This window comes from Cynara cardunculus, assembly GCF_001531365.2.
Source record: "Cynara cardunculus var. scolymus isolate 2C chromosome LG 6, CcrdV1, whole genome shotgun sequence".
Taxonomy (NCBI): domain Eukaryota; kingdom Viridiplantae; phylum Streptophyta; class Magnoliopsida; order Asterales; family Asteraceae; genus Cynara; species Cynara cardunculus.
In genome coordinates this window covers 18711293-18736691 of record NC_037533.1, presented here as the reverse complement: position 1 = coordinate 18736691, position 25399 = coordinate 18711293, and the positions used below count along the sequence as shown (strand labels likewise).

The 25399-nt window shown below is 34.4% G+C and overlaps 4 protein-coding genes across 4 annotated transcripts; all 4 read right to left on the bottom strand.

Moving 5' to 3' along the window:
• Positions 1-1260: 1260 nt before the first annotated feature.
• LOC112514243 (probable methyltransferase At1g27930) lies at positions 1261-2059 on the bottom strand. Its single transcript, XM_025120576.1, has one exon. It carries the CDS (start codon positions 2047-2049, stop codon positions 1261-1263), a length of 789 nt encoding a protein of 262 aa, XP_024976344.1. The 5' UTR covers positions 2050-2059.
• A 1908-nt stretch (positions 2060-3967) lies between these two features.
• LOC112514864 (protein transport protein Sec61 subunit gamma-1) lies at positions 3968-5960 on the bottom strand. The gene is made up of 3 exons (XM_025121494.1): positions 5808-5960; positions 5573-5689; positions 3968-4141 (listed from the first exon to the last, which is right to left on the bottom strand). Exons 1-2 carry the CDS (start codon positions 5899-5901, stop codon positions 5574-5576), a joined length of 210 nt encoding a protein of 69 aa, XP_024977262.1. The 5' UTR covers positions 5902-5960; the 3' UTR covers positions 3968-4141; position 5573.
• A 2132-nt stretch (positions 5961-8092) lies between these two features.
• On the bottom strand, positions 8093-11317 carry LOC112514573 (stress-associated endoplasmic reticulum protein 2-like). The gene is made up of 3 exons (XM_025121119.1): positions 11193-11317; positions 9766-9922; positions 8093-8270 (listed from the first exon to the last, which is right to left on the bottom strand). Exons 1-3 carry the CDS (start codon positions 11193-11195, stop codon positions 8224-8226), a joined length of 207 nt encoding a protein of 68 aa, XP_024976887.1. The 5' UTR covers positions 11196-11317; the 3' UTR covers positions 8093-8223.
• Positions 11318-13089: 1772 nt separating this feature from the next.
• Positions 13090-17038, bottom strand: LOC112514242 (nuclear transcription factor Y subunit C-1-like). The gene is made up of 2 exons (XM_025120574.1): positions 16332-17038; positions 13090-13347 (listed from the first exon to the last, which is right to left on the bottom strand). The coding sequence occupies exons 1-2, from the start codon at positions 17036-17038 to the stop codon at positions 13344-13346; spliced, it is 711 nt and encodes a 236-aa protein (XP_024976342.1). The 3' UTR covers positions 13090-13343.
• Positions 17039-25399: the final 8361 nt, after the last annotated feature.

Sequence of the window (25399 nt, the reverse complement as noted above, 5' to 3'; positions counted from 1 at the left end):
CTATTTTATTTGTATTAATATTAACATATTATATCAATAGAGTCTTGTTTTCATCATATTATTATAAATTCATTTAAATTATATTATGAAATATTTGTGATTGACTATTTTAAGATATCATTTTTTGTCATTTTACATGCTTATAAGCTAATTTTTGTCAAACATAATTTGTTCATCAGCTAGCTTACCAGTTAGTTTGCCAAACATAGCGTTGGAACTAATTGAATTCATTCATTACTACAACAATAAGATGGTTGATAAATAATCGAGATTTCTAAAAAGGTTTAAAGAAAAAGAGGGTTTTGGGGTTTTAGAACAAAGAAAAGACATGCATGAGGTTAAATGAAAAGGGAGGGATATTTTGGGAGTAAACATTATTTTTAAAGTTAACATTAAGCATATTTGTAATAAGGGTGGCCTCATTGAGCATAAGATTTCAAATTCCTCTTCTAATTGTTAAACTAGAAATAATTGTCCTTAAAACACATCCAAACAACCCTATAAATAAGTTCTCAGCTTCTGATGGAATTCTCAATTTCATCGATCGTATGAATTTGGTGGTGAAAATCTAGAGTCGCAGTCGAGGATTGATGCTGGCCAGGCAACCTCCATGGAAGAACAGTCATTAGAAGAATTGAGAGAGGATAGTAACACAAGAGAAGGATGATCGATTTGTGTTTCATTCAAATTTTGTAATTACAATGTAATCGTTATATAGCTTTTGTTGAATGTCGAATATAGCAACATGAACTCCAATTGTTATATTGTTCACATTGTTAGAGTTGGGCTTTTGGCCAGGCCTTGTTTTTCGCATAAATATTGCAATCGGTCTTTAACTACCGGTCCTGGGCCGGCCGGACCTATTTGACCATTTCTATTTAGAACTATCTTCTTTTATCTTTTGTTGTTTGGGTGGGTCATTTTGTTTGAATTGATGGTTATTAACTTATTATATCTCAAAGTTCATAATCAAACAATTTGTTCGTAATTTTTAAAATAAGGGGCAAAATGCAAATTTGGTCCCTATGGTTTGTGGAAAATAACATTGTTCCTCCTTATAGTTTCAAACCATCATGGTTTTAAAAAACGTCCGGATTTAGTCCCTCCCTCTAACAGCCGTTAAAAGAATTATGTTGAATGGGGGCATTTTAGTGTGTGTATATATATATATATATATATATATATATATATATTCTTGTAAAAAAATCACTCAAAAAATATATAACTGACTTTTCTGTACACATGAACCATGCAACTTTTCTATACAGAGCAAAATTTCGAAGAATGGTTATTAATTTTCCGAGGTATCCTAAAATTCCAAAATCTCCCTTTCGAAGAAACCAGATTCTCTTCACACAAGAACTCCCACGAAAACCACTTCTCGATCATCCGATCGACATCGTGGACAACCACATTGGTCCTGTTTCCGGCTCTTGCCAAAGCACCCGCCATAAAAATAGAACCCATTCTTCCTGGCGATTCTGGTCCATCGCCATCAGGTCCGTCCACCACGATCACATCCCATTTCGTCTTTAGCACATCCTCGGGCAGCTCCGTTAATGCAAGCTTGCATTTGGACACGATAGTTGTTATCCCAGAATGCGGATAGCAACTCGAGTGTGATCTCGCGTGCTTTAGCAACTTGTACGCGTTCTTGGCGTAAGTTTTGTACTCAACTCTGTAAACCCATTTGCCATTAGCACCCCCCTTTGTTTTCTTTAGCTTTTCGGGTCTATCTTCTAGAAAAACTGTGCTACCACCTCCATTAACGGTCGGTAACTTCAAGTACTGCTCTTCAAGCCCGAAAACAAGAAGGTTGCAGGGAGATTTCTGAAGGATTATGTCGTAAAGAAACTGGATCTCCTTTTGGGTGAGTACTGTGTCACGAATTGGCTTCAAACGGATGGTAGGTGGAACCACTGTGTTTAGAACGAGTCTCGTGGATGAAAAAGGCGAAGAGCTAATGGCGACTTTGAGTACTCGGAGAAGGGAGAGTATCACCAACAGGAAAACAAGAGGGAGGATGATTTTCCTTTTAGTAAGGCCCATACCTACCGGAGAAGCTTGGATGCAACAGAGGATCAGACCAAAAGTATTTGACCCAGCGCTGAATTTCCTTAGAGCTCAAAGGATCCAAACCATATCAAAGGTGAGGAATGTTTGAGTTTTGCCGTATATAAATATTCTATACTTCAAACAGTGGAGGATCAGACCAAAGCGTCTTTAGCCAAACAGTACTTGGTTTACTGGTAGAGCTCAGCATCTATGTAGGTCAGGGGTTCAGACCTCATCAAATGTGATATGTGTGAGTTTTGTCATTATATATTTCAAACAGTGGAGGATCAGGAGGGTGGCAGCAATGGAGTTGTGGCATTTTTGGTTTTTGAAGTAATGGTGTTTCCTCTAGAAGTGTGTTTTAGAGGTAAATGGTTGGGGAAGGGATAGAAAAAGAGTTATTGGAATCAAACGTGGCGTTTGTTAATATGTTGGATTTTCAGGATATGAGTGGAGTGAAGATGAAGGAAAGGTTTTGCTTAGGTTATAAGCATGGTAATTGTTGGGCATGATGTGCAACAACTCACCCACCTGCTAATTGAGTTCTAGTGGGCCTCTCTACTAATTATGGGAGTTTTCTTTAATGTAGATTTGGAATGATTAATGAAATAAGGATATGGATTGGGTATTTAATGCCGAAGGTCACGGTGAAAGGTGGCCCAAATTCACAAAGCAGAACCCGAAGATGGTCTGGAGCTTCTAAGGCTCACGGGGGATTTTCCTTATTGTTATTTCAGGGACTCGTGGGATGCCGAAGGCATGAGTGCATATCCTTTGAAGACAAATACACCACACCGCTTGTGGTCGGGGAGGATGTTGTAGATGATGAAGCGGTAGGTAGGGTGGATCTCAGTTGGTCCAGGTGAATCAGGAGACATGGGTTCCGGTGGTGGAGTGCTGCATGGCGGTGGTTGGTGGGGTTTTATCCTATTGGACACTTGAGGGTTAGAGGGATTAGAAGGAATGGGGAAGGATAAAACAAGAAAGAAGTTCAGTTAATTGGAATGATGGGCGAGGAGAAAGATGGTGGCTATGATGAGCTGAAATGGTTTACCACTGCGGTAGCAACCATTGCTTCCTAACATAGGAGGGATATAATGGTGTTCGTGGTGGTGGTGGAGGATGGAGCATTTTATAGGCATTTCAATTTTATGGGTGTTTTTGGATGTGTATTTTATTACTCATCATGAAGAATCAAAATAAGCTAAAAATATTGAGGGGTTGTTTGGTTGGTTTTCCATTAAGTTTAGAATTGATAAAGTTGTCTTTGTGGATTAATCTGTCTAAATAGATTGAGAAGGTTTTTGTTTGGGAGGGTTTTTTCATAGATGGAAGGAATGTGTGATTTAATTGGGAGGAGCAAGTTTAAAAAAACTTGGCTTTTTGTATAAAGCTCCCTTCTAAAAGCTTATTGAATAAGCTACTTTCTATGTCATTAAGCCACTACCAAACAGTCATGTATAGCTGACTGAATACGTTGTGAGTCCAATAAGCTCATTAAGCTGCTAACGAACAGGGCTTAAGACAATTTTAAATTTATCTCAATCTACAGACTAGACATTCTATATACAGTTTTTTTCAAAACTGAATTTAACTGCACATCCAAACACTATTCCAGTTAACAAATAATTTGAAATCTAAATAACGCAAAATCTAAGCGAAATGTAAAAATATCAAAACAAGAAATTGCAACATGAAGAAACTTCATAAAGGAACTTTTCTTATTTTAAAAAATCAATTCCCAAAGCCTAAAATGAAAATTTCGACCACCACTCTCATCACATTTGTTATATACAGTAAAAACATGCGATGAAATACTGATCCTCAGTCTCTACTCAACAAGGCGAGATTTTAAGTTGAGAAATAATTGCAGGGAAATTAGACTATTTAGCTACTTTCAAGCAGTAACAAACAAAGAAAACAGACATTTCAAATTTAGAAATTCTCATTTGTATTAATCTTAACATGGAGAGTAACAAAGAAATAAACATATCATATGTTTGAACATAGGTAAAGCATCTCAATATTCGTGTTATTCTTACCTCTAAGATTGCTATTCGTTTGCATGCTTCAACCTCCATGCAGCCTGTAATAGATGTTCAACATTAAGACTTCAGTCAACAACATTAATATTGATAACAATGACTTGGTGGTAATTATGCTCATGTCAACATTAAACTAACCATAGGACAAGCAATTGAAATACCTACAAGTGCAGCCAGAGAAAGGCTGATGGAGGACAGATGCTATCGGCCTATCAAGAAATTGCCTTGCAAATAATGGAGCATACCATTTGCTAGGCTAGAAAGTTGATAAATCCATACTACAAGAACATACATTTAACTAGGCTAGAATATATAGTAGTACACCAAAAACCTTTATGATGACTTTTACCAGCCTAAAACTCCCAAGATTCCAACTTAATACTATCTCATGTAGTCATGTTCAGTTAGCTGTGAATATTGCACATAAACTAAATCCTATGATCAATGCATAATTTTCCCTTTCACCTGATGAATGATGCAAAACTTATGTCCGATGATAGTGCATGTCCATCCTTCTGCATATGATGATATGATATGCATTTTTTTACGATTGTAAGTGTTTACTAGAGCAGTCTCCATGGCCAGTGTATCAGAGAAAAACACAGAAAAATAACAAATCTAGGGAGACCTTTCATATACTTGCAAAATTGTATCCAAACAAGTGAACTACACACAGAACAACACTTCCAGGAATATTCAGCACAGACTGACCATTGAAGATGAAAACACTAGGAAGGTGAAAAAGACATCCTAGCCTAATACATAACCTCTCACATCATATTGCTACTTTCTAGAATATGTGATCATTTATACAATCAATAATGGTATCACATCAGAAACGTACAAAGATGAAGTCAAATATAATGGTGCAAAAGTAGCCATGAAATTATTTTGATGGTAGGAGGTTCTAGACAGCCCATGTACAAGTAATTCCCTCCGCCGCCCCTGGTCTTTTTCCACACCGAGTCCCCCAAGATCATTCGTGTGAAGATAATTATACTTAAAACTGGATCATTCTCCTACCCACAACACAGGGCCACCTTTAGAATCAGTCCTGATAGCTTTTGTGTTAAAAACAAAGTAAACCGGCAGCCAATGTCAATCATCTATATCAGGCCTTGCATGAATTTTTCTAAATAAATTCCATACAGAGAAGCGGTATTATTCATTATTTCTGCGTTGCCTGCAAATCATGTGAACTGATAACTTTTCCTTGCTTCTCAAAACATTAATTTTGGTCATAAAGACATCCCACTCTAACCTAATGCACATTTCATGAGAAATTCATCTCGGACTCAATCACGGTGTTAGATCTATACGCAATTGTGAATTGGAATGAACGAACGGACAGTAGGTTAAAAACCTCAAATCAGTTTGAACAGAAAATGAGATACAACAGGCGAATGCAAGTAGAATTTCACACAAAATAAAGAAAATCGGGAACAACAGATTACAGGAACACAAATAATTACCCTAAGTAGCGCCAACGATGATGTTATTGATAGGAATGAAGATCAATTTAACGAAAAACCCGACGAATCCCATCACAACGAATCCAATCGCAGTACGAGACGCAACCTTTGTGAATTCTGTTCCAAATCATAAGAAATCTGAAAGTTAAATCAAACGGTAGGTACAAGCATGAATTATAATCATACAGAAGCCATACAGAGTGAAAAAAAAAATTCGATCGAGATGAATGCATACCTTTGCGATCTGGCTTGTGGCACCTTTTCACAAGACGAGCACTGTCCTTAGCAAAGTCTCTCAAGGGATCGATGACTGAATCTATGGCATCCATTGGCGAAGCTTCGAGAAAACTGCAACTGCGGAGGAGAGAAGGGAAGAGTGATACTGGTAACCTCCGACAGTTACCAGAAAAATATGTTTATATTGTTGATAATAACACCAACACCCCCTAATCTATTTGTAAATGACAATTTTTGCCTTTAGTTTTAAATTTTTGACGACCATATTAAAAAACAAACGTAAATTAACGAGGTTGTAAGAAAAAAAGAGTTAAAAGGGTGTTTAGGATTTGCTTATTTGAACCAACTTATATTTTTCTATAAAAGTCTTTATCAATTAATTACAAGTAAAAATGGTTTAATTTCTTCAAAAACTTTTTATTACCAGCTTGGCACCGGTATAAACTGTTTATCCAAACACTCAAAAATGATTATTACCGGTGTCACACCGGAATAAATCAATAAGCTGTTTTTATAAGCAATTCCATACACCCCCTTAATATATGAATTGTTGAAAATTAAAATATTTAAATTTTAAATCAATTCAACAAAATTCATGCCATATAACTTGTACACCAAAAGCCCGTTTAAAGAAATTCGAATCAGATAACACCATTTGCCTTTCTGATGCATTGTCAGTAGCCTCCGTCGACCGCCCCCTCCCTTTGCAAACACCACTGGCTTTCCCCTTCCCAACTATCTCCTTGTTGTGACATTGTCGACCACCATCTGAGTTTTTTTTCGTTTAAAGGTTTACTCGATATTTTAACCACTACAGTTTTTTTTTTCTATCATCAAATTAGGGTTATATGATTATATTTATTATTTTTGCAAGAGTTGATATAAATGAAAGAAATTTAAGTTTTTGGGTGGTTTTCGTTCGAGACATTTGACAAACTTGAATGACCTCCTTATATATTAAAACGTTTTAGAAGTTTGAATTCTATATTTATATATATTATCTCATAAATTATCAAAATAATATCAAATATACAATAATTCTTAATTATGGTTTTCAAGTAATAAAATTAACATTAATACAAATAAATGAATAACCGCATAGAGTTGTAATTTTGATAAGGACAAATTGCATGAAAAAGTAACGTACTTTAACTTGATTTCTATTTCGCGTAACGTACTTTCAAACTTTCAGTTTGGAACATAAAATGTAAAGTTTTAAACATTTAAGTATTTGCGTAACCGGTTGAAGCGTTAACCGATTACCATGTTGATGTGGTGAGTGATGTGATATCCGGTTAATGCTTCAACAAATAATACTGAGTTGGATATCACATCAGCATGATAACCGGTTACTGCTTCAACTGGTTACCCGAATACTTAAATGTTTAAAATTTTACATCTTAGATAACAAAATGAAAATTTTGAAAGTACGTTACCGAAAATAAAAATCAAGTTGAAGTACGTTACTTTTTCATACAATTTGGCTTTTTAATAAACCACGGGTCATGCTAGTTCACCAAAAAAAAATACGAATTTCATAGTTTAGATCAACAACAAATAAAAAAATGATACATGCTTCAACTAATTACCCGGATACTTAAATGTTTAAAATTTTACATCTTAAATACGAATTTCTTAATTACATGTGTGTTTCTATGATTTACATTTTATAACGTCGTGGATACCTGCCACCAACTCCGTTTAAAAAATTCTGTTAACTCGGGATCGTTTGGTCTACACAATTTAACAATGACCAAAAATTATTCTTTACAACAACAATTTGTACACAACTTTTAAATCAGTATAAAAAACTATACTTTAATCACATCCCCCCGATTGATTTTTATATTTAACATTTAGTATTTGTATTTTTTTCTGTAAATATAATATCATATAATTTATTGAGTTATATATATATATATATATATGATATGTATGTATATATGTATATATATATATATATGATATGTATGTATATATGTATATATATATATAGGGTTGGGTTCACGTAAGACCAAGAGTTTTTCGTGAGACCCGTAAGACCAATTTATATTCATTGATCAACTTTATAAATTAATGATCTAGTGGTCTAAAGTTGCACGGTGGCATTTTTGTAATTATTGAGAAGTCTCGTGGCGTTTATAAATATTCAGATCTGACGATTGTAAATCTAATCCAATGATTGAGAATTGGTCTTACGGGTCTCACGAAAAACTATTGGTCTCACATGATCCCAAGTCTATATATATATATATGATATGTATGTATATATGTATATATATATATATAATATGTATGTATATATGTATATATGAGTCACAACAAAAGGAATCACTTCTTCAACATATGACGACTTGTTTAGCTTACATAAAAGGCAACTTTAGCTTTAACAAACCAACCTACCCTCCTCAACTTCAAGCCATGCCTCCACTTGTTGCTGTGCGAATTATCTGAAACAAAGCTGATAAAACAAACAAACAAACACCACATCATCATCAGTATATAATAAAAGCAGCAGCCCAAACCACCAAAATAAACCATTATTGGTTTTAGAGGTCATCATGAGTTCAATTCCAATAAGACAAGATGGTAATGATACCATTCTCCATTCTTCTACATACACTACAATAAAATCGAGTTTATATCTAGGACACCAAAAATTTCTTAGTGTTCTAATAGACTACTTTATAGGACTTAAGTTTATAAGATCAAACACTTGTGTGTCTTATCTAAATATGTTGTAATAAGTTTATATGATTGGGTGTCTTAAAAAAATTTAGGACACTTTTGGTCATCTTTTGAAACAAAGTGTCCTGTTAGCCATATTGTAGGACACTATTTGAAGAGGTGTCATTTAAAAAAAGTTCCTATAAAAAGATGTGTTTATAGGACATTGATTAAGAGTATCTAGTAAAAGGGAAAGGGACTAATATTTTTGTTCCAAAGTGTCCTAAGAAACTTGTTAGGACGTCCAAAAATTTATTACAACACTTTTAGATAGGACACACAATTGTTTGGACCTATAAACATAAATCCTATAAGGCATTCTATCAGGACACTTTACGTTTTTGGTGTCCTATAAATCTAAATTTGTTGTAGTGATATAAATAAACCGAATCAAACCGTCCAAATAGATCAGTCGAAAGCAAGGTTGGGGAGGGTTGAGATGTAAGCAGACCCAACTTCCCCAACATAGTAAAACGGTTGTTTCCACGAAAACCCTCTTATACATATGAATATGGTCTCTAGTCTCTACATCGACATACTAATAATAATACAAATACAAGCCAGGCACATGACTATTTATTTATCCATGTTCATTATAATATCATATAACAGAAACCGTAAATGTGTATAGGCAAGTAGAACACGCGTAACACAGTATTCCCAAACTACCCTTCTGGGGAACAAGATAGCATCTCACCAGATAGGATAAACAGCCAGATTGACATTTAACAAACCAAACCAACATCACCTGCTGACAACCTAGAGTTAAGCACGGACATCTAAAATGCTTCAACACACCTTAACCGTCTCCTAACAAAATGATCAGATAAATTATTTTCCTTGTTAATAAGAACTCCTGAACTCTTCAATATCTATAAATTGTGTGTTTGGTAGGCAGATAGGATAGGATGGACGAGAGTAAGGTATGCGGGTGAAAGAATAATGGTAGAGTTTATGGTTTCAATTTGACATGAATAGTTTAATAATTTATGAATCTTGTCTATCTCCCTGATTTTATTCCACCTATTTTGGCCGGACAGATTGTGCCACTCTGGTCCCGTCTGTCCCAGTCTAATGTCATCTCAAATGTTCAGACAACAATGATTCATGCATTTTCATTCTAGAAGGTCTTTATAGACAAAAAGATTTAAATTCCTTTAATTTCATGATCAGCATGCAAATATATAAAAAAGAAAGATTGGCAAATTGTAGAAAATGGAAAAACTTACAGGATCCTATCACAACAAATATGAAGAAACCAAGCACTATAGGTCCCACAGGATAAGAGTCCTTTTTCTTTGTTGTCGTTTCAGGCACGGAACCACGCTTCTTGATGTTCTTCTCAAACTTCTCGACCTTTCTATCAGCCAAACGCTTTGATGTAGTCTACAGGTATCCCAGCACATGAGAAATCGGTTATCAAGCAACAAGACAAATCCATCCAGGAAAAAAAAACTAAAGGACCATGAACTTTTTGACACTAAGAAACCAAAGAGAAGTTTATCTATTAACTTCCAATACTTTGGAAGATTCTTATTACGCCTCTTTTTTATCTTCTGTGTTGTTATCATCTGTAATCAATAACTCTTAATGTTGAATCAGGGCTTTTCAATTCGTAAATACGATGATTTGCATGTGAGGGTAAGATCAGGGTAAAACCGATCTGATCTGTTCAATATGTGTTAGGGTTTTTCTTTTCTTCCTGGTTAGCATATAATTCATTTATCTTCATGAGAAAGATTCTTGCTACAACTTATAGAATATCCTAATTCACGAAAAGGAGAAAGTTAAATTAGTTGTTTCAGATAGTTACATGGGGTGACAAACATAAGTCAGCAATATGTACCTTAACAAAGGACAACGTGTCATAACAATTTCAGGAGATATAAGGATACTAAATCAATTTTGCAAAGAAATGGGACCAGTATAACTTGTAGCAAGAATCTTTTGTACACCCTACTACGGACAGTTTGCTTAATGGGAATCCGGTATCAAATCAATGATATAGGAATAGGCTTATACAGTATGCTTCTAAGGGAGCTTTATGCAGAAATTGCATAAAGCCAAGTTTTTCAATTCCACATAGTAAGCTGAATACTTAATGAAAACCAACCAAACAGAGACAACCAGGCTTTAAGCATTTCCTTTATCCAATTCCTTAATTTTATGATCCTGACCTATCATACAATCTGTATCGTAAGCTAATTCAAATTCAGAATATACTCTATGCAGCTCGTTTCGCGGACCTCTCACAGGTCGCATCGCAAAATCCCTTACGAATAGATACTTTTAGGGGTTAAATTAGTATATAAACCAGTATCGACGTCGAATCCACATTTCAGATGTCAAATCCAACTAGATCAAAACATATTCTCTGATAAAATATAAATGAATTATATGCTAATCGAGGAAGAAGAAAAAAACCCTAACATATATTAAAAAAAATCATCATTTTCTAACAGATCAGATCGGTTTTCCCCAGATCTGACCCAAATTCACATGCAACTCATCAAATTTACCAATTGAAAAGCCCTGATTCAAGTTACTGATTACAGATGATAAGATCAAACAGAGACCGTAACAAGAAATGATGGAGGAGCTTTGACTGTAAGAATTGAAACATCAAAACTGTAAACAACATGAAATAAGCAATTACCATTGTAGCTTCCAAATATCTGAGCTGTAAATCTTCGATCGAGAGAGAGAGAGAGATTAGGGAGAATTTACAACGAGTTCTTTGGTTGTCTTCTGACCCTTTCAGAAACCAGCGCCTGCAATTTAGAGAGAACTCCAATATACGGTAGACCTCCGTATTATACCGCATTAGCCACCGTACAGAAACCATACGACGACGTATCTCCGAAACTAGGTTTCTTAATAGTCCCTAGACTATTTTTAAATTGACACTTTTAGCTAATATGTTAATTAATTTATTTAGGGGTTGTTTACTAAGGGGATGTTTGTTTACCTCTTAATAGTTTCATTAAAAGGCAATATCTGAATCATTAAGAGGTGAATCTTGTTTGGCAGAAAGAAAATTCTACCTCTTAATGGTTTTAAAACTCTTTTAATGATTTTGTATCTTGCATTTCCCTTAACCATTCAACACTCTAATTTCATTCTGAATAATTATCAAATAATTATATTTCATTTTGCACTATATCATCCTGACCACTTAATCATTTTGTATCAAACTATTCAGTAACTGTCAAACAATCCCTAAATGTTTTACAGAGAAAACAATTACCGGTAAGAATTACAGCTCTCACTTATCTTACCAGATAAAATTTTTGGCCATCAAAATGACACAGTAGGCAATAATCTTACCAGTAAGCATTAACCCATTAAGCATTTACTCGGTTAATGTTCGGTAAATAATATTTTAGTCGTTATCTTTGAGACCTTAATACGAACCCTTGTCGTCGCCTACGCATTGCCTTTGCTACCATTGCAAGTTGCTATGTTAGTGTGGTTTAGAAGATGGTCAACGGTGATTATAGTTTTTTTTTTCCAAATATGCCCTTTGTATTTTTCCAATCAAATTTTCAACACAATTAGTTTAAATTATCAATTAATTTGTACCAAACATAACTATCTTATCATCTAAAAAACTTAAGAGTCTATTTGTTAACAGTTGAAGGAGACTCGTAACTTATTCAGTCAGCTATATATGATTGTTTAATAATGGCTTAATGATATAGAATATGGCTTATTCAATAAACTTATAGGAGAGCTTTATACAGAAAAACAAGTTTTCTCTAAACCTATCTCTTGTAATTAAAAAATATGCTACTTCCATCCATGAATAAACCCTCCCAAACAAAAAGTTTCCAATCTATACAAACATTTGATCTACATAGACAACTTTATCCATACAAGACTTGGTAGTTGTTTGGTTGGTTTTCCATTAATTCCTATATGAAAAAAGTTGATTGTGTGGATTAATCTGTCTATGTAGATTGAGAATATGTAGATTGAGAATGTTTGTTTGGAAGGGTTTTTTCCTAAATGGAAGAAACATGTTTTGATATTAGGAGGGGAAAGTTTGCAAAATACATAGCTTTCTACATAAAGCTCTCCCTAGAGGCTTACTGAACAAGCCACTTTCTATATCACTAAGCCACTGCCACAAAGTCATGTATAACTGACTTAATAAGCGATGAGTCCCATTAAGCTGCTAACAAACATGCCCTTAATAGAAAATCAACCAAACAACCCCTAAATTATCAATCAATAGCTAGGTTTATAAGCTAATTTAGGGGTTGTTTGTTTATCTCTTAATAGTTCCATTAAGAGGCAACATCTGAACCGTTAAGAGGTGAAGCTTGTTTGGCAAAAAAAAAAAATCTGTCTCTTAATGGTTCTAAAACCCTCTGAATGATTTTGTATCATGGATCTTCCTTAACCATTAAAAGCCCTAATTTCATTATACACAATTACCAAACAATTATATTTCATTATGCACTATATCATAAGAGCCTTTTAATCATTCTGACCACTTAATCATTTAGCAATTGTCAAACAGACCCTAAAACAAAAAGACTAGGAACCATGAAGGAGAAGGGGTTGTCAAGATAATGCAAATTCCAACTGCACATTGTTTCATCTTTGAAGGGTTGTTTTTATACACAGATCTCTACCACTCTAACTGCATATCCAATCATTCAAACTAGTTTTTTTCCCCCTTCTGTTCTCATAACACTATGTATAGCAACCCCAATTGCATACCACCATAATTTGCAGGTATTACCATCATCTTCAGTTCCAGCAGGCTGCTTCCTCCCCTCCATTCCAAATAAATAACTGTTTATCTGTAATCAAGAAGCACAAGATTATCTATTTTTTATATTTAAAAAGAACCGATCACGCAAGATTATGATCAAGATGCAAGGGTCCTGTTGGAATCACAGAAAAACAGAACTAATCACACATGATTATGATCAAGATTCAAGGGTCAACAGAAATAATCACACATGATTATGATCAAGGTTCAAGGGTCAACAGAACTNTCAAGGGTCAACAGAAATAATCACACATGATTATGATCAAGGTTCAAGGGTCAACAGAACTAATCACACATGATTATGATCAAGATTCAAGGGTCCAGTAGAAGAGCACAGGAAAACAGAACTAATCACACATGATTATGATCAAGGTTCAAGGGTCCTGTTGATAAGCACAGGAAAGAAGGAACTAATCACACAGGATTATGATCAAGATTCAAGGGTCTTGTAGAAGAGCACGGGAAAAAAGAACTAATCACACATGATTATGATCAATATTCAAGGGTCCTGTTGGAAATCACAGAAAAACAGAACTAATTGCACATGACTATGATCAAGATTCAAGGGTCCTGTTGAAGAGCACAGGAAAAAAGAACTAATCACACATGATTATGATCAAGATTCAAGGGTCGTGTTGAAAAGCGCATAAAAACAGAAAACTAATTACACATGATTATAAATTTATGATCAAGATTCAAGGGTCCTGTTGTAGAGCACATGAAAAGGAACTAATCACACATGATTATGATCAACATTCAAGGGTCGTGTTGAAAAACACACGAAAACAGAACATTAATCACACAAGATTACGATCAAGATTCAGGGGTCGTTTGAAAATCACATGAAAACAGAACTATTTACACAAGAGTATGATCAAGATTCAAGGGTCCCCTTGAAAAGCACATGAAAACAGAACAAATCACATCGGATTATAATCAAGATTCAAGGGTCCCGTTGAAGAGCACAAGAAAAAAGAACTAATCACACGAGATTATGATCAAGATTCAAGGGTCCTGTTAAAAAGCACAGGGAAACAGAATTAATCACACAAGATAATGATCAAGATTCAAGGGTCCTGTTAAAGAGCATACGAAAACAGAACTAATCACACAAGATTGTGATCAAGATTCAAGAGTCCAGTTGAAAAACACAAAATTTGTTAAGTATCATCTAAAACCCGTATTCGTTTGTTCCATGGTTAAAAAAATTGTGCAAGGCTTATGCCTCAAGGCACGCGATGAGGCGAGGCGGCGCCTCTTGGACCCTGGATGAGGCTTACACCCTGGTTCAGTGAGGCGGTTCGGTAGGCGTGAGGTTGTGCCGAGCTGTACGCCTCAGATCTGCTTTGATAATGGTTTTTTATATGGCAAATAGAACAAATAAACTCACACACCCTCCTCACCTTTGGTGAGGTTTGAACCCTTGACCTCCTAGGAGGCCAAGGACTCACATACCGCTAGGTCAAAGGCCCAATGTTTTTTTTGGCTTTTTTATAAGCTTTATAACAGTAGTAGTACTTCTCTTTACAGTTTTAAGTATCCTTTTTTATTTAAAAGAATACTCCAGTGTGTACTTTTAATATTTTAAAACCCAAAAAGCTAGTATTTTCTCCTCTCAATCAAAAAACGTGGTTTGACCCTTCCTCGTCCTCCAAGCAACCAATATTTCCACACCCTCTCAGCGTATCTAACGGTTTCACTCTCAGTCAAGAACCACTGAACCAGCGCCCTTAGTAATTTAGTATAACGGTTTTGTCCTGTTTCAGTCTGATGTCGCACCAAATGTCAGAAAAGTTTCTTGTTCTGTCATGTCGTACCAAACACACCCAAACCCCTCTCATGGTTAATATGAAACAAGCAAGCAAGATAAATGTAATTGGTACAGTAAACAGAAAATGCATCGGTACAAATGTAAAGAGAATAGGTTCAAACAAGGAGATTAAGATAGACAAGTTGAGTAGTTCACCCGTGCTCGCAGTTACACAAAAAGGAATACATATAAGGTCCTCGTCTACTTTAACCAATACTGATGCTATCAAATTATTATAAAAGCTATTATCAAATAAATATTTTGAAAACCTCGGAACCAACTATTGATGAGTTATCCATGATGAATATCATGAATAATGATATTCATAATGAATAATATTCATGAAAATTGTAAGGTTATTCATCACGAATTTATGGTTCTCATTTGAGTTCTCCCCTACTCATTTAACACATCAAACACGTGCCCACGAAGAGTTTGAATGGGAATTAGTTCATTTCTTTAGCTCACAGCCTCATAATTCACCAGAACGCAAACGATTAAACGAAAAACAGAACAAGAACATTGTCCTCAATTTCTTTTCTATCAGAAACGTCGAATCAATACATAAAGATCATGATTTTTTGGATTCTTGATTCTAAAACAACTAGAAGACCGAATATGCGTAAAGGACAAAACAGATGGAATTATTCTCAAAGCAAATGAATTCTCTCTCAAGTCTCAAGTCCTAAAGCAAATTTAGTTTCTACCCACTACGAAAAATCAAGATCTCAAGAACATAGTTTCACATTTTGAACAATCCTAAAGGGGGAAATCAAGATTTCTATAACAAAAATTCACTTTTAGCACAACCCCATGAAGAAAAATCCAGAATTGTAGAACATAATTTCACATTTAGATCAAGTAGACAAGGGAAAGTCAAGATTTGCAGAGCCTAACTTCACATTTACCACAATTCCATAAAGAAAAACAGATATTTCTAGAGCAAAATTTCAGTTTTAGAACAATCCCATGAAGAACAATCAAGAACTGTAGAACATGATTCCACATTTAGAACAATCACACAAGGGAAAGTCAAGATTTTGTTAGAACAATATTTTGATTTATTGTGTTAAAAAGATGAAGAAGATTCAAATTTTGATATAAATATATGGATTTCACTTGAAAAGAACAAAAAAATCAAGATATTATACAAAAAAACCAAGAAAATGGCAATTGGGTAAGAGGGAAAAAGACAAACTTACCCTTGGCCGTCGAAACCCCCTTGTCCGCCGCTTCCTCCACTCCCATACGACCCATCATCGGCGGTCTGCCACACCGACTGCCACGCTTGAGATGGCGTCCCATACATTCCGGTAGGATCCACCGCCGGCCGTCCCATCGTGACACCTGGAGGCGGCGGAGCCGGCTGCCCCATCGGAGGATAGTAATACGGAAGCCCACTAGCAGTAGACCCCACCATCCCACCCAACCCACCGCCGGCGACGGAAACATCATCCTTAATCTCGTCGCGAGGCACAATGTCGACGAGGAAATCGAAAATGTCGGTACGCGTGATGGCGGCGGCGATGTCGTTCTTCTGTAGGGTTCTGCGTTTGTTTTCTTCGGCGTGGAGCCATGAACGGATGGTGAGTTCGAGGATGAAAAGCTCACAGGCTTTCGCAAACAATATCGGAGCTTCGGCGGAGATCATCCGTACATCTTCATCGGCTTTCATGATCTTCTTAATCCGTGCAAGAGGGAGCTGGTGGTTCTTGAAATCGTTAACTTGTTCGATTTCTTGGCGTTGGTAGTTCCAGAACATTTGAAGTTGTTGGTGTTGTTGTTGGAGGAGGTGCTGGTAGGGTTGTTGTGGCGGGAATGGGGATGGTTGTTGTGGTGGTGGTGGTGTGGCGGCGGAGGGTTGATGGTTGGTGGTGGTGGTGGTGGTGGTGGTGGTGGTGTTCTCCATTGTTGTGGTTCTCTCTCTCTAGAAAACGAAAAGCGATGCTTTGTTTAATACAAAGGGGTTGGGGAAGGATAAGGTACAGTGGAGTGCACTGATTATGATATTTCTCTCCATGTTGCTATTGGATGGAATGGGGTTGGGGTTAATTTGCTTATCCTGCGCACCCAGTCCCGACAAGGGGGTATTATTGTAATTTTTGCTTTTTTTTATTTTTTTTAAATCGAGAATTAAAATATAATTTTTTTTTTAAAGAATTACATTCATTTTTAAAGTATTTTTCATTTCAAGGATTTTACAATTTAAATCTTATCATAATTAATTCATTATATTTCTTTAAAATTTATAAAAAATAATAACTCAATCTTTTTTTATTAACCTATATCCAACTCGCTATACAAGCCGACTAATCCCAAGGCGACCACCTGCTTTGAGGGTAGTCCGGAGTCACCGCATTTGAACTCCGTAGTCACAAGAAAATTTTTATTCCTCCTTGGATTTAAACCTAGGACTTCCAGGTACTTTTGACCTTTGGAGTCAAAACTTAAACCAATCAGACATCATTCTTGTGGTTATAACTCGATCTTATTGGTGGAATCGAATAAAATAATCAATTTTCTCTCTCAAAATCTAGTTTTAGAAAATTCTCTATATTTAGAGTTTTATCCATGATTCTCTATTTTAAAGAACAAGATATAAAAGTTGTTGGAGTATTTTAAAGAACAAAACTCACTTTTTTCTATTTTAGAGAAGTTGTTGGAGATGCTCAAAAAACCTACTTTTAGAGCATCTCCAATATGGGTTCTTACAAGAACCTTAATTTTGCATTTTTTGTTGCCAACACATTTTCAACTCATCAAATTAAGAATTTTTTAAAAGTTTACAATGATAGTTCTTATAAGAAAACTCTTACTCATGTGATTGTGATTTTAAAATTTCGATTCTTATCTGTATGAATTGTAATCTGTTGTTATTTTTATCTGTCATCGTTTTGAAATTATATTATTATTTTTATTTATATATTAATCTTACGACTATTTTATAGTATGGACTACAATAAATTTAATTAAAATAATAAAATTTTAAGTTTTTGAGCATTAAAAAATATTTTAAAATAAATGATTAAAAATCTAAATTCTAAAATGAATTACTCTAACAACCTTTTTATTTTTGAGGTTATATTATTAATTATATCATCAAATAATTTAATACATTTAATAAAAAAATTATTTAAACATTTAATATCAATGGCTTTTATCCTCACAAATTTGGAGAAAACTTTTAAAAAGGTAAGAAAATATGAAGGATTTGGAAAATTCAACAAATATGGAATTTCAATATTTAATAAAGAAATAAAGATAATTATTTTATTTTCTTTAAAAAAAATTATTTTTATATTAAATATTTTAATAATATGATTAATGTTGAAATCTTTAAAATGGAAAGACTATTGGAATTGAATACAATTTCTTTTTGGAATTGAGACTTTTGGGTTTCTCTGTTTTAAAGAGATTATATAGAAACCGTTGGAATAAAATGATTCAACGGTTATAATTAAATAAATGGTTATAACCATCTTTTTGAGAAAAATAATTCGACTAGATAAAAAAAAATTAGAACAAAATAAATTACACCATAAAAATGATTACTTAATTATTTTTAATTTGATATTTATTTTAATATATTTTTTTCATATGTTTTTTTTTGTGGTTCTCAATGTTTGTTACAAGGTTGTTCCTGGGTTTTCTTTCTCTCTTTCTCTCTCTCTCTCTATATATATATATATATACATACATATATATATATATATATATATATATATATACAGAGAGAGAATTGAGATCATATGAGACCAGTTTGTTTTCGTGAGACTTGTGAGACCACCTTTTTACAATTGAAACTTCACAGCAAAACACTATGAGTGTAACTGTCACAATGTTTTTGTTGTGGATGTTCGGATTTTTTTTATCTTCGCAGTGTTTTGCTGTGAAGTTTCAAGTATAAAAAAGTCTTACGGGTCTCACAAAGACAATTTGGTCTCATTTGAATCCAACCATATATGTGTGTATAATATACATATATATATATATATACACACACACACACACAGGGTTAGGTTCACGTGAGACCAAGGGTTTTTCGTGAGACCCGTAAGATCAATTTATGTTCATTGATCAATTTTATAAGCTAATGGTCTAAAGTTGCACAATGGCAATTTTGTGATTATTGAGAAGTCTTGTGGCAATTTTGTGATTATGAATGTTCAGATTGTAGATCTAATCCATGACATTTGTGCAACCAATACAACCCAATTCCAACCGTCTATTTCATTTGATTAATATGTGATTTCATATAAGTTTTGATTATTTCTAATATAAAGTATTGATCATAATTAATGAACCATATTCATCTTCCATAAATATTCAAATCATAATAAATGAACTCTCATAATTTCCATAAATATCTCAATATATTGGGTTGCATTGGTTGTACAAATGCAACAGGTTGTATTTGAAACAAACTCTCTCTCTCTCTCTCTCTCTCTATATATATATATATATATATATATATATATTTCATATGTTTTTTTTTCATTTAAGAGTAGAATCTAGAATATCAATTAATATATATTTGTTTTACAATGTGTATACTTTTACATGATTTTGTCTTATAATATGAATTTTTTTAGACTGTTTGTGAAACAAAATTACACGTAACAAAGTTTTACATTGTGAACCGCATACATATAAAACAAAGACATTATAAAACAAACATATGTTAATCAATATATTAAATGCGAGCCTTATACGAGAAAGAATCATGTGAATCAATGTCTTAAGATAATAGTTTCCACGATTATCACAATATATGAAGTTTTCAAATGATTAAGCTTATATATATATATATATAGAGAGAGAGAGAGAGAGAGAGAGAGAGAGAGAAGGGGGGGATCACGTGAAGAGTTAAACATTTTGCGAAAAAGCGAAAAGTTTTAATATCATATATAATTACACTTATTTGGGTGTGTTTGATCATATATGATTAAGCGTCTGTATGTTGTCAATTCAACATGTGTTTAATCATATATGATTAAACTTGTGTATCATGCATGTAATCATATATGATATTGAAAATTTCGTCTTCTCGTAAAATGTTTAACTTCACGTTTGAATTTGCCTATACACATAAACCAAATTTTAAAATTTTAATTAGAGGTATATTGACATACAAGTATACCTATCCAATATTTTTGACATGTGATTGAATTTTATAAAAATTACTGAAGTACCTTCGTGTTTGGTTTAAAAGATTTCATGGATTTGAAATCTCGGCGTTTCATTGAAAAATCACAAACATAGGTATTATGAATTAATCCGTCGGTATAGATTGAGAAGGTTTCTGTCTTGAATGATTTTTTCATAGATGGAAGGAACGTGTTTTTAAATTGGGATGGATAGGTTTAGAGAGAGAGAAAAAAACTTACTTTTTGCATAAATCATCCCTAAATATTTACTGAATAAGTCACTTTTCATATCATTAAAGGGTTGTTTGACAATTGCTGAATGGTTTGGTGCAGAATGATTAAGTGGTCAGAATGATTAAGAGGCTCTCATGATATAGTACAAAATAAAATATAATTGTTTGGTAATTGTGTACAATAAAATTAGGGCTCTTAATGGTTAAGAGAGATTTGGGATATAAAATCATTCAGAGGGTTGGCAAACTTTTTTTTTGCCAAACAAGATTCACCTCTTAACGATTCAGATTTTGAATCTTAATGGAACCGTTAAGACTTAAGAGGTAAACAAACAACCCCTAAGTCACTATCAAGCAGTCATATATAACTGACGAAATAAGCTACGAGTCCTATTAATCTCATTAAACTGCTAATAAACACACAGAGTATAAATCAATCTTTTTTTTTAATTTGCGAAAGAAAAGTAATGGCCCCATAGCAAAGGAAAGGGACATCTCTCCTTGTGAAAAGGGTTAAAAGTGTAAAGCAGTAGTCAATTTCATAATCCAACATGAATGGCTTTCCTGCACCATATTATCTATTTCCAATTATTTAAAATAATTATTCCTTCCATCCATCCACATATATATATATATATATATATATATATATAGGTCAATTCAAAGAAGCACTGACTAGTTTGTGATAAACGTGAGATCTAATCTCAACCACAAATCAATAAATAAATTAGAAAATTTATAATTTTGTTAATTTTGAAATAAAATTTTAATGTAAGAACATTTTTAGGTATTCTCTCTTCTCTCTTCGTCCTCCAGCCTCCGACCACCATCCTCCGGTGATACCACTGTGATACCTAAAAATATTGACTCTGTTAAACAAAAGACACTGTGATACCCAAACACATATAAGATGCATTGTGATACCAATGTGTTACATCTCTAATCGACCATACAAACAACCTCAGTGTGATACCCAAACACATATAAGATGCATTGTGATACCACTATGGTATCACCGGAGGACGGAGAGAGAAGAAAGGAGAGTAGAGAGAGAGGAGGGAAAATACCTAAAATGTCCTTCCATTAAAATTTTAATTCAAAATTACCAAAATTAAAAATTTCCTAATCTATCTATTGATTTATGGTTGAGATACCACAAACTAACTAGTTCTCATTTGATTAGACCCATATATATATATATATATATATATATATATATATATAGAGAGAGAGAGAGAGAGAGATTCAAACGATAACACTTTCATTTTACAAGAACGCAAGAACACTCTTATCACATGTGATAATACGCAAGAACACTCTAAGTAATGGTATTTTTCTAGTATTTAAAGAACTAAAGTAGAACTCAGTAAGTAGAATTTAAAGACAAGACGTAAATATTTCCTATTTCTAACATATTTGCCTAGAAATAGGAAATATTTTGGTTTTTAGAAGACTCTCGGCTTACAAAAAAGAATTTACACAAGATCTCTAAAGCATAAGCATAGCCTGCATAGGTCACAGTTTTTTAAAACGCAATCCCCCAAATTACCCCCAAGGGTCCGGATCAAAACAGACGGTAAAAAAAAGGTCATGGGCATTCATGGTCATCCGGGAATTAGTCGGTGCATGCAAGTGATCGTTTCCATGAAGATCAACGACTTGAAAAATGTGTGCGAAAAAGAAAGAAGATTAGGGGTTGTTTGGTAGTTGCTGAATGGTTTGGTGCTGAATGATTAAGTGGTTTGAATGATTAAGAGGCTCTCATGATATAATGCAAAATGAAATATATTGCTTGGTAATTGTTTACCATGAAATTAGTGCATTGAATGGTTAAGAGAGGCCTAAGATGCAAAATCATTCAGACGATTTTAGAACCATTAAGAGGCAGAATTTTTTTCTCCAAACAAGATTCACCTCCTAACAATTCAGAGGTTATCTCTTAATGGAACTATTAAGATTTAAACAAACAACCAAATAAAGCAAAAGACAACTGAAAAGAGGACCAGTGCTAAAGAAAAGTAAGAAGTACCTTGTAATCAAAAGTAGAGACAAATAAACATTAAGAAGGTAAGACAACTGATGGACTTTGGAATTCAGTTACAGGAAGCTTTATCCATTAAGTCAATCTAACTGCAACATTTCTTTTTTCGGGTTTTGTTTGGTTCATATAACACCAAACAGTTTCTTTTATTTTTAATCTCATTAATTACTGCTTAATATTTCTAACCAAACATCCCGTAAATTAATGGTTCTGATCTTGATGGAGAGATCGAACAAATTGGTAGGAGCAAGTATTTACTCCACAACAGAATCAAAATTCACTTTTAAAAACACACAAAGAAACCAATTGGGATGTGGCGTACCGGTTAAGGCCTAGGGGATGTAGTAGAAATTCATCATCCCTGTGTTCAAGTCCAGGCGCCGCCAAAGCCCTTGTAGACATGGAGTTCACCTGCGATGACTCCAGACAATTCGTGGTTGCCCACAAGATTAGTTAGTATGCCGTTGCACGTAAGCTGCCCCTGATAACCACGGTTACCCAAAAAAAATGAAAAGATCAAGAAGAAATGCAACTTCACTGCAACTTTATTAGTAAACTTTATCGTGTCATTTGACACTGAATGGAAATTGTTGAGAAACCTTCCTTCGCGGATAGTTGAAAAGGAAAAAAAAATGACAATCCATCAAATGAATTCAAGAAAACAAATGGACATGATTTTTCTCCGGCGGATAAACCAAACCAAACAAACCTCGTATGCCTTGCCCAAAGTTAGGGTAGGGGGGTAAGATGTTGTCACACGAGAAATAGAGGTTGTTTCTTGGAAGACCCCAGCTTGCAATTTCTTCTCCAGCAAATCAAGAAGGAAAATATCCCTAGAAACAAATAACTCAAACCAGATCAACAAAAGAAGTGCAAAATCCTAGTCTATTTATTGGGTGTGTTTGGTACACCGAACAGATAGAACAAAACAAGGATCTTTGTTCCACGTTTGGCATGACTTTTATGTGGAACAGACAGGAACATAGTAGAACAAAGTGGAACAGGCGTAGAGAAGGTGTTTCCATGAAGACCCTCGACTTCTAAAATAAAAATTAAAAGAAACAAAAAGGCAAGCTACAGGTGAGAGTGTGTGCAATTAAGCAACGGATACGATTAAACAGTCAAAGACAGCAGGAACAAGTGTGAGGAAAATAAGCTAAAATACCTATACGAGCAAATGGCTGAACCAAAATATGTTATTGCTATGGGAGCATGTACAATTACAGGGGGATGTTCAGTACGAATTCAGTTTTTAGTAATATGCCTAAAATATTCTCACAGCCCAAGCGAAGTAACAAGTGTATAATAAATAAACCAAGATATAGGAAAAGTTACCCGAATCTTCAGTCAGATATTCACTTTGAATTTTCTTCGGAAACTGTGGTTTCCCACTTCTTGATCCCCTTAATACAATGATTGATACCAACTGTATCATCACAACCTGGACTCACGTTTTAAAACGCGTCTGATAGAGGAAGTATCCTGTCCCTCATAAAGCAATCTTTATTCCCCTCACCAACCGATGTGGGATTTTGCAATCCACCCCCTTGGGAGCCTAGCGCCCTGCTGGCACACCAGTCCGGTTCTCGGCTCTGAAACCCTGAAACAAGTTCAAATTATCATGCCCAAAGGTATGCTTAAAGCACAAGGAAGAAAGAACCATATGTTTACCTGAAAGTCTGAAATTGAAGTTATCGTCTTCGCCAAAAACATCTCTCGTTTTGTTGCTCTTTTACGATCAGTAAACGGGAAAGAGTCATAGCAATTAGGTATGACATATCTTTTTTTCCGGGTTTTTTTTTGCTTCGACTTACCTATTCTGTATGCCCATTTAGATGCCAACCACATGTTGTTTCCGTGATCACATTCTTCCAAATTTGGCATATAGCGATAATCTTAGTATTAAATACATAAAATTATGAAGTGTAATATGAACAATCAATTAAATATGGTAGAATATAGGCTAGAAATTACCATTTCTGAAAACTATGCAGTTTTAGTTGTTATCTGTTCTTGTATTTGCATCATTATCTGAACATTGCTTTCTTTTTGCTATGCCTATAGTCTAAGGGCCTGTTCCTTAGCATCATAATGAGTTTAATGGGACTCACAGCTTATTCAGTCAGCTATAGATGACTTTTTGGCAGTGGCTTAATGATATCAAAAGTGACTTATTCAGTAAGCTTTTAGGAGGGAGCTATATGCAAAAAGCCAAGTTTTTTCCAAACATGCTCCTCCCAATTAAAAAACACGCTCCTTCCATCTATGAAAAAAACCTCCCAAACAAAAACCTTCCCAACTCATACAGACAGATTAATCCATACAAGACTCGATGGAAAATCAACCAAACATCCCCCAAGTTCCAACCCATATGGTATTTCTAAGTATTCGGCAAGAATGTTTGTTAACCGGAGAGATGAATTTCTCTCTACATTTCATTTCCATATGATTCAAGATCTGCCCAGTCTTTCAAGTTATTTCCTAAGCAGAAAGGATTTAACCAATTACAAAGTTACCTAATCAAGCCTGACTAATAAGGAATAACCCATAATTGTATCCAAATATTATTCTTAATTTAATCCCTTTTTTATTTTCCATCCTAATTTGGTTTAAATTTAATGTTTTTAACATATGGTAAAAAGTAATGTAAGTAATTGAGTTGCTCAAGAAGGCTCCATGTTGCCTCTCGACCCCTTTGGGTAGAGGCAATGTCTCCATACATCCTACCCCCAAACCGTACCTTTGTGGGAGATATACCGGACTCATTTGGTTTGGTATGTCATTAATTTATTTGCAAAACTGGGTGTGGCCCACATCATAATAAGTATTCATAAAATCAAACACACCGA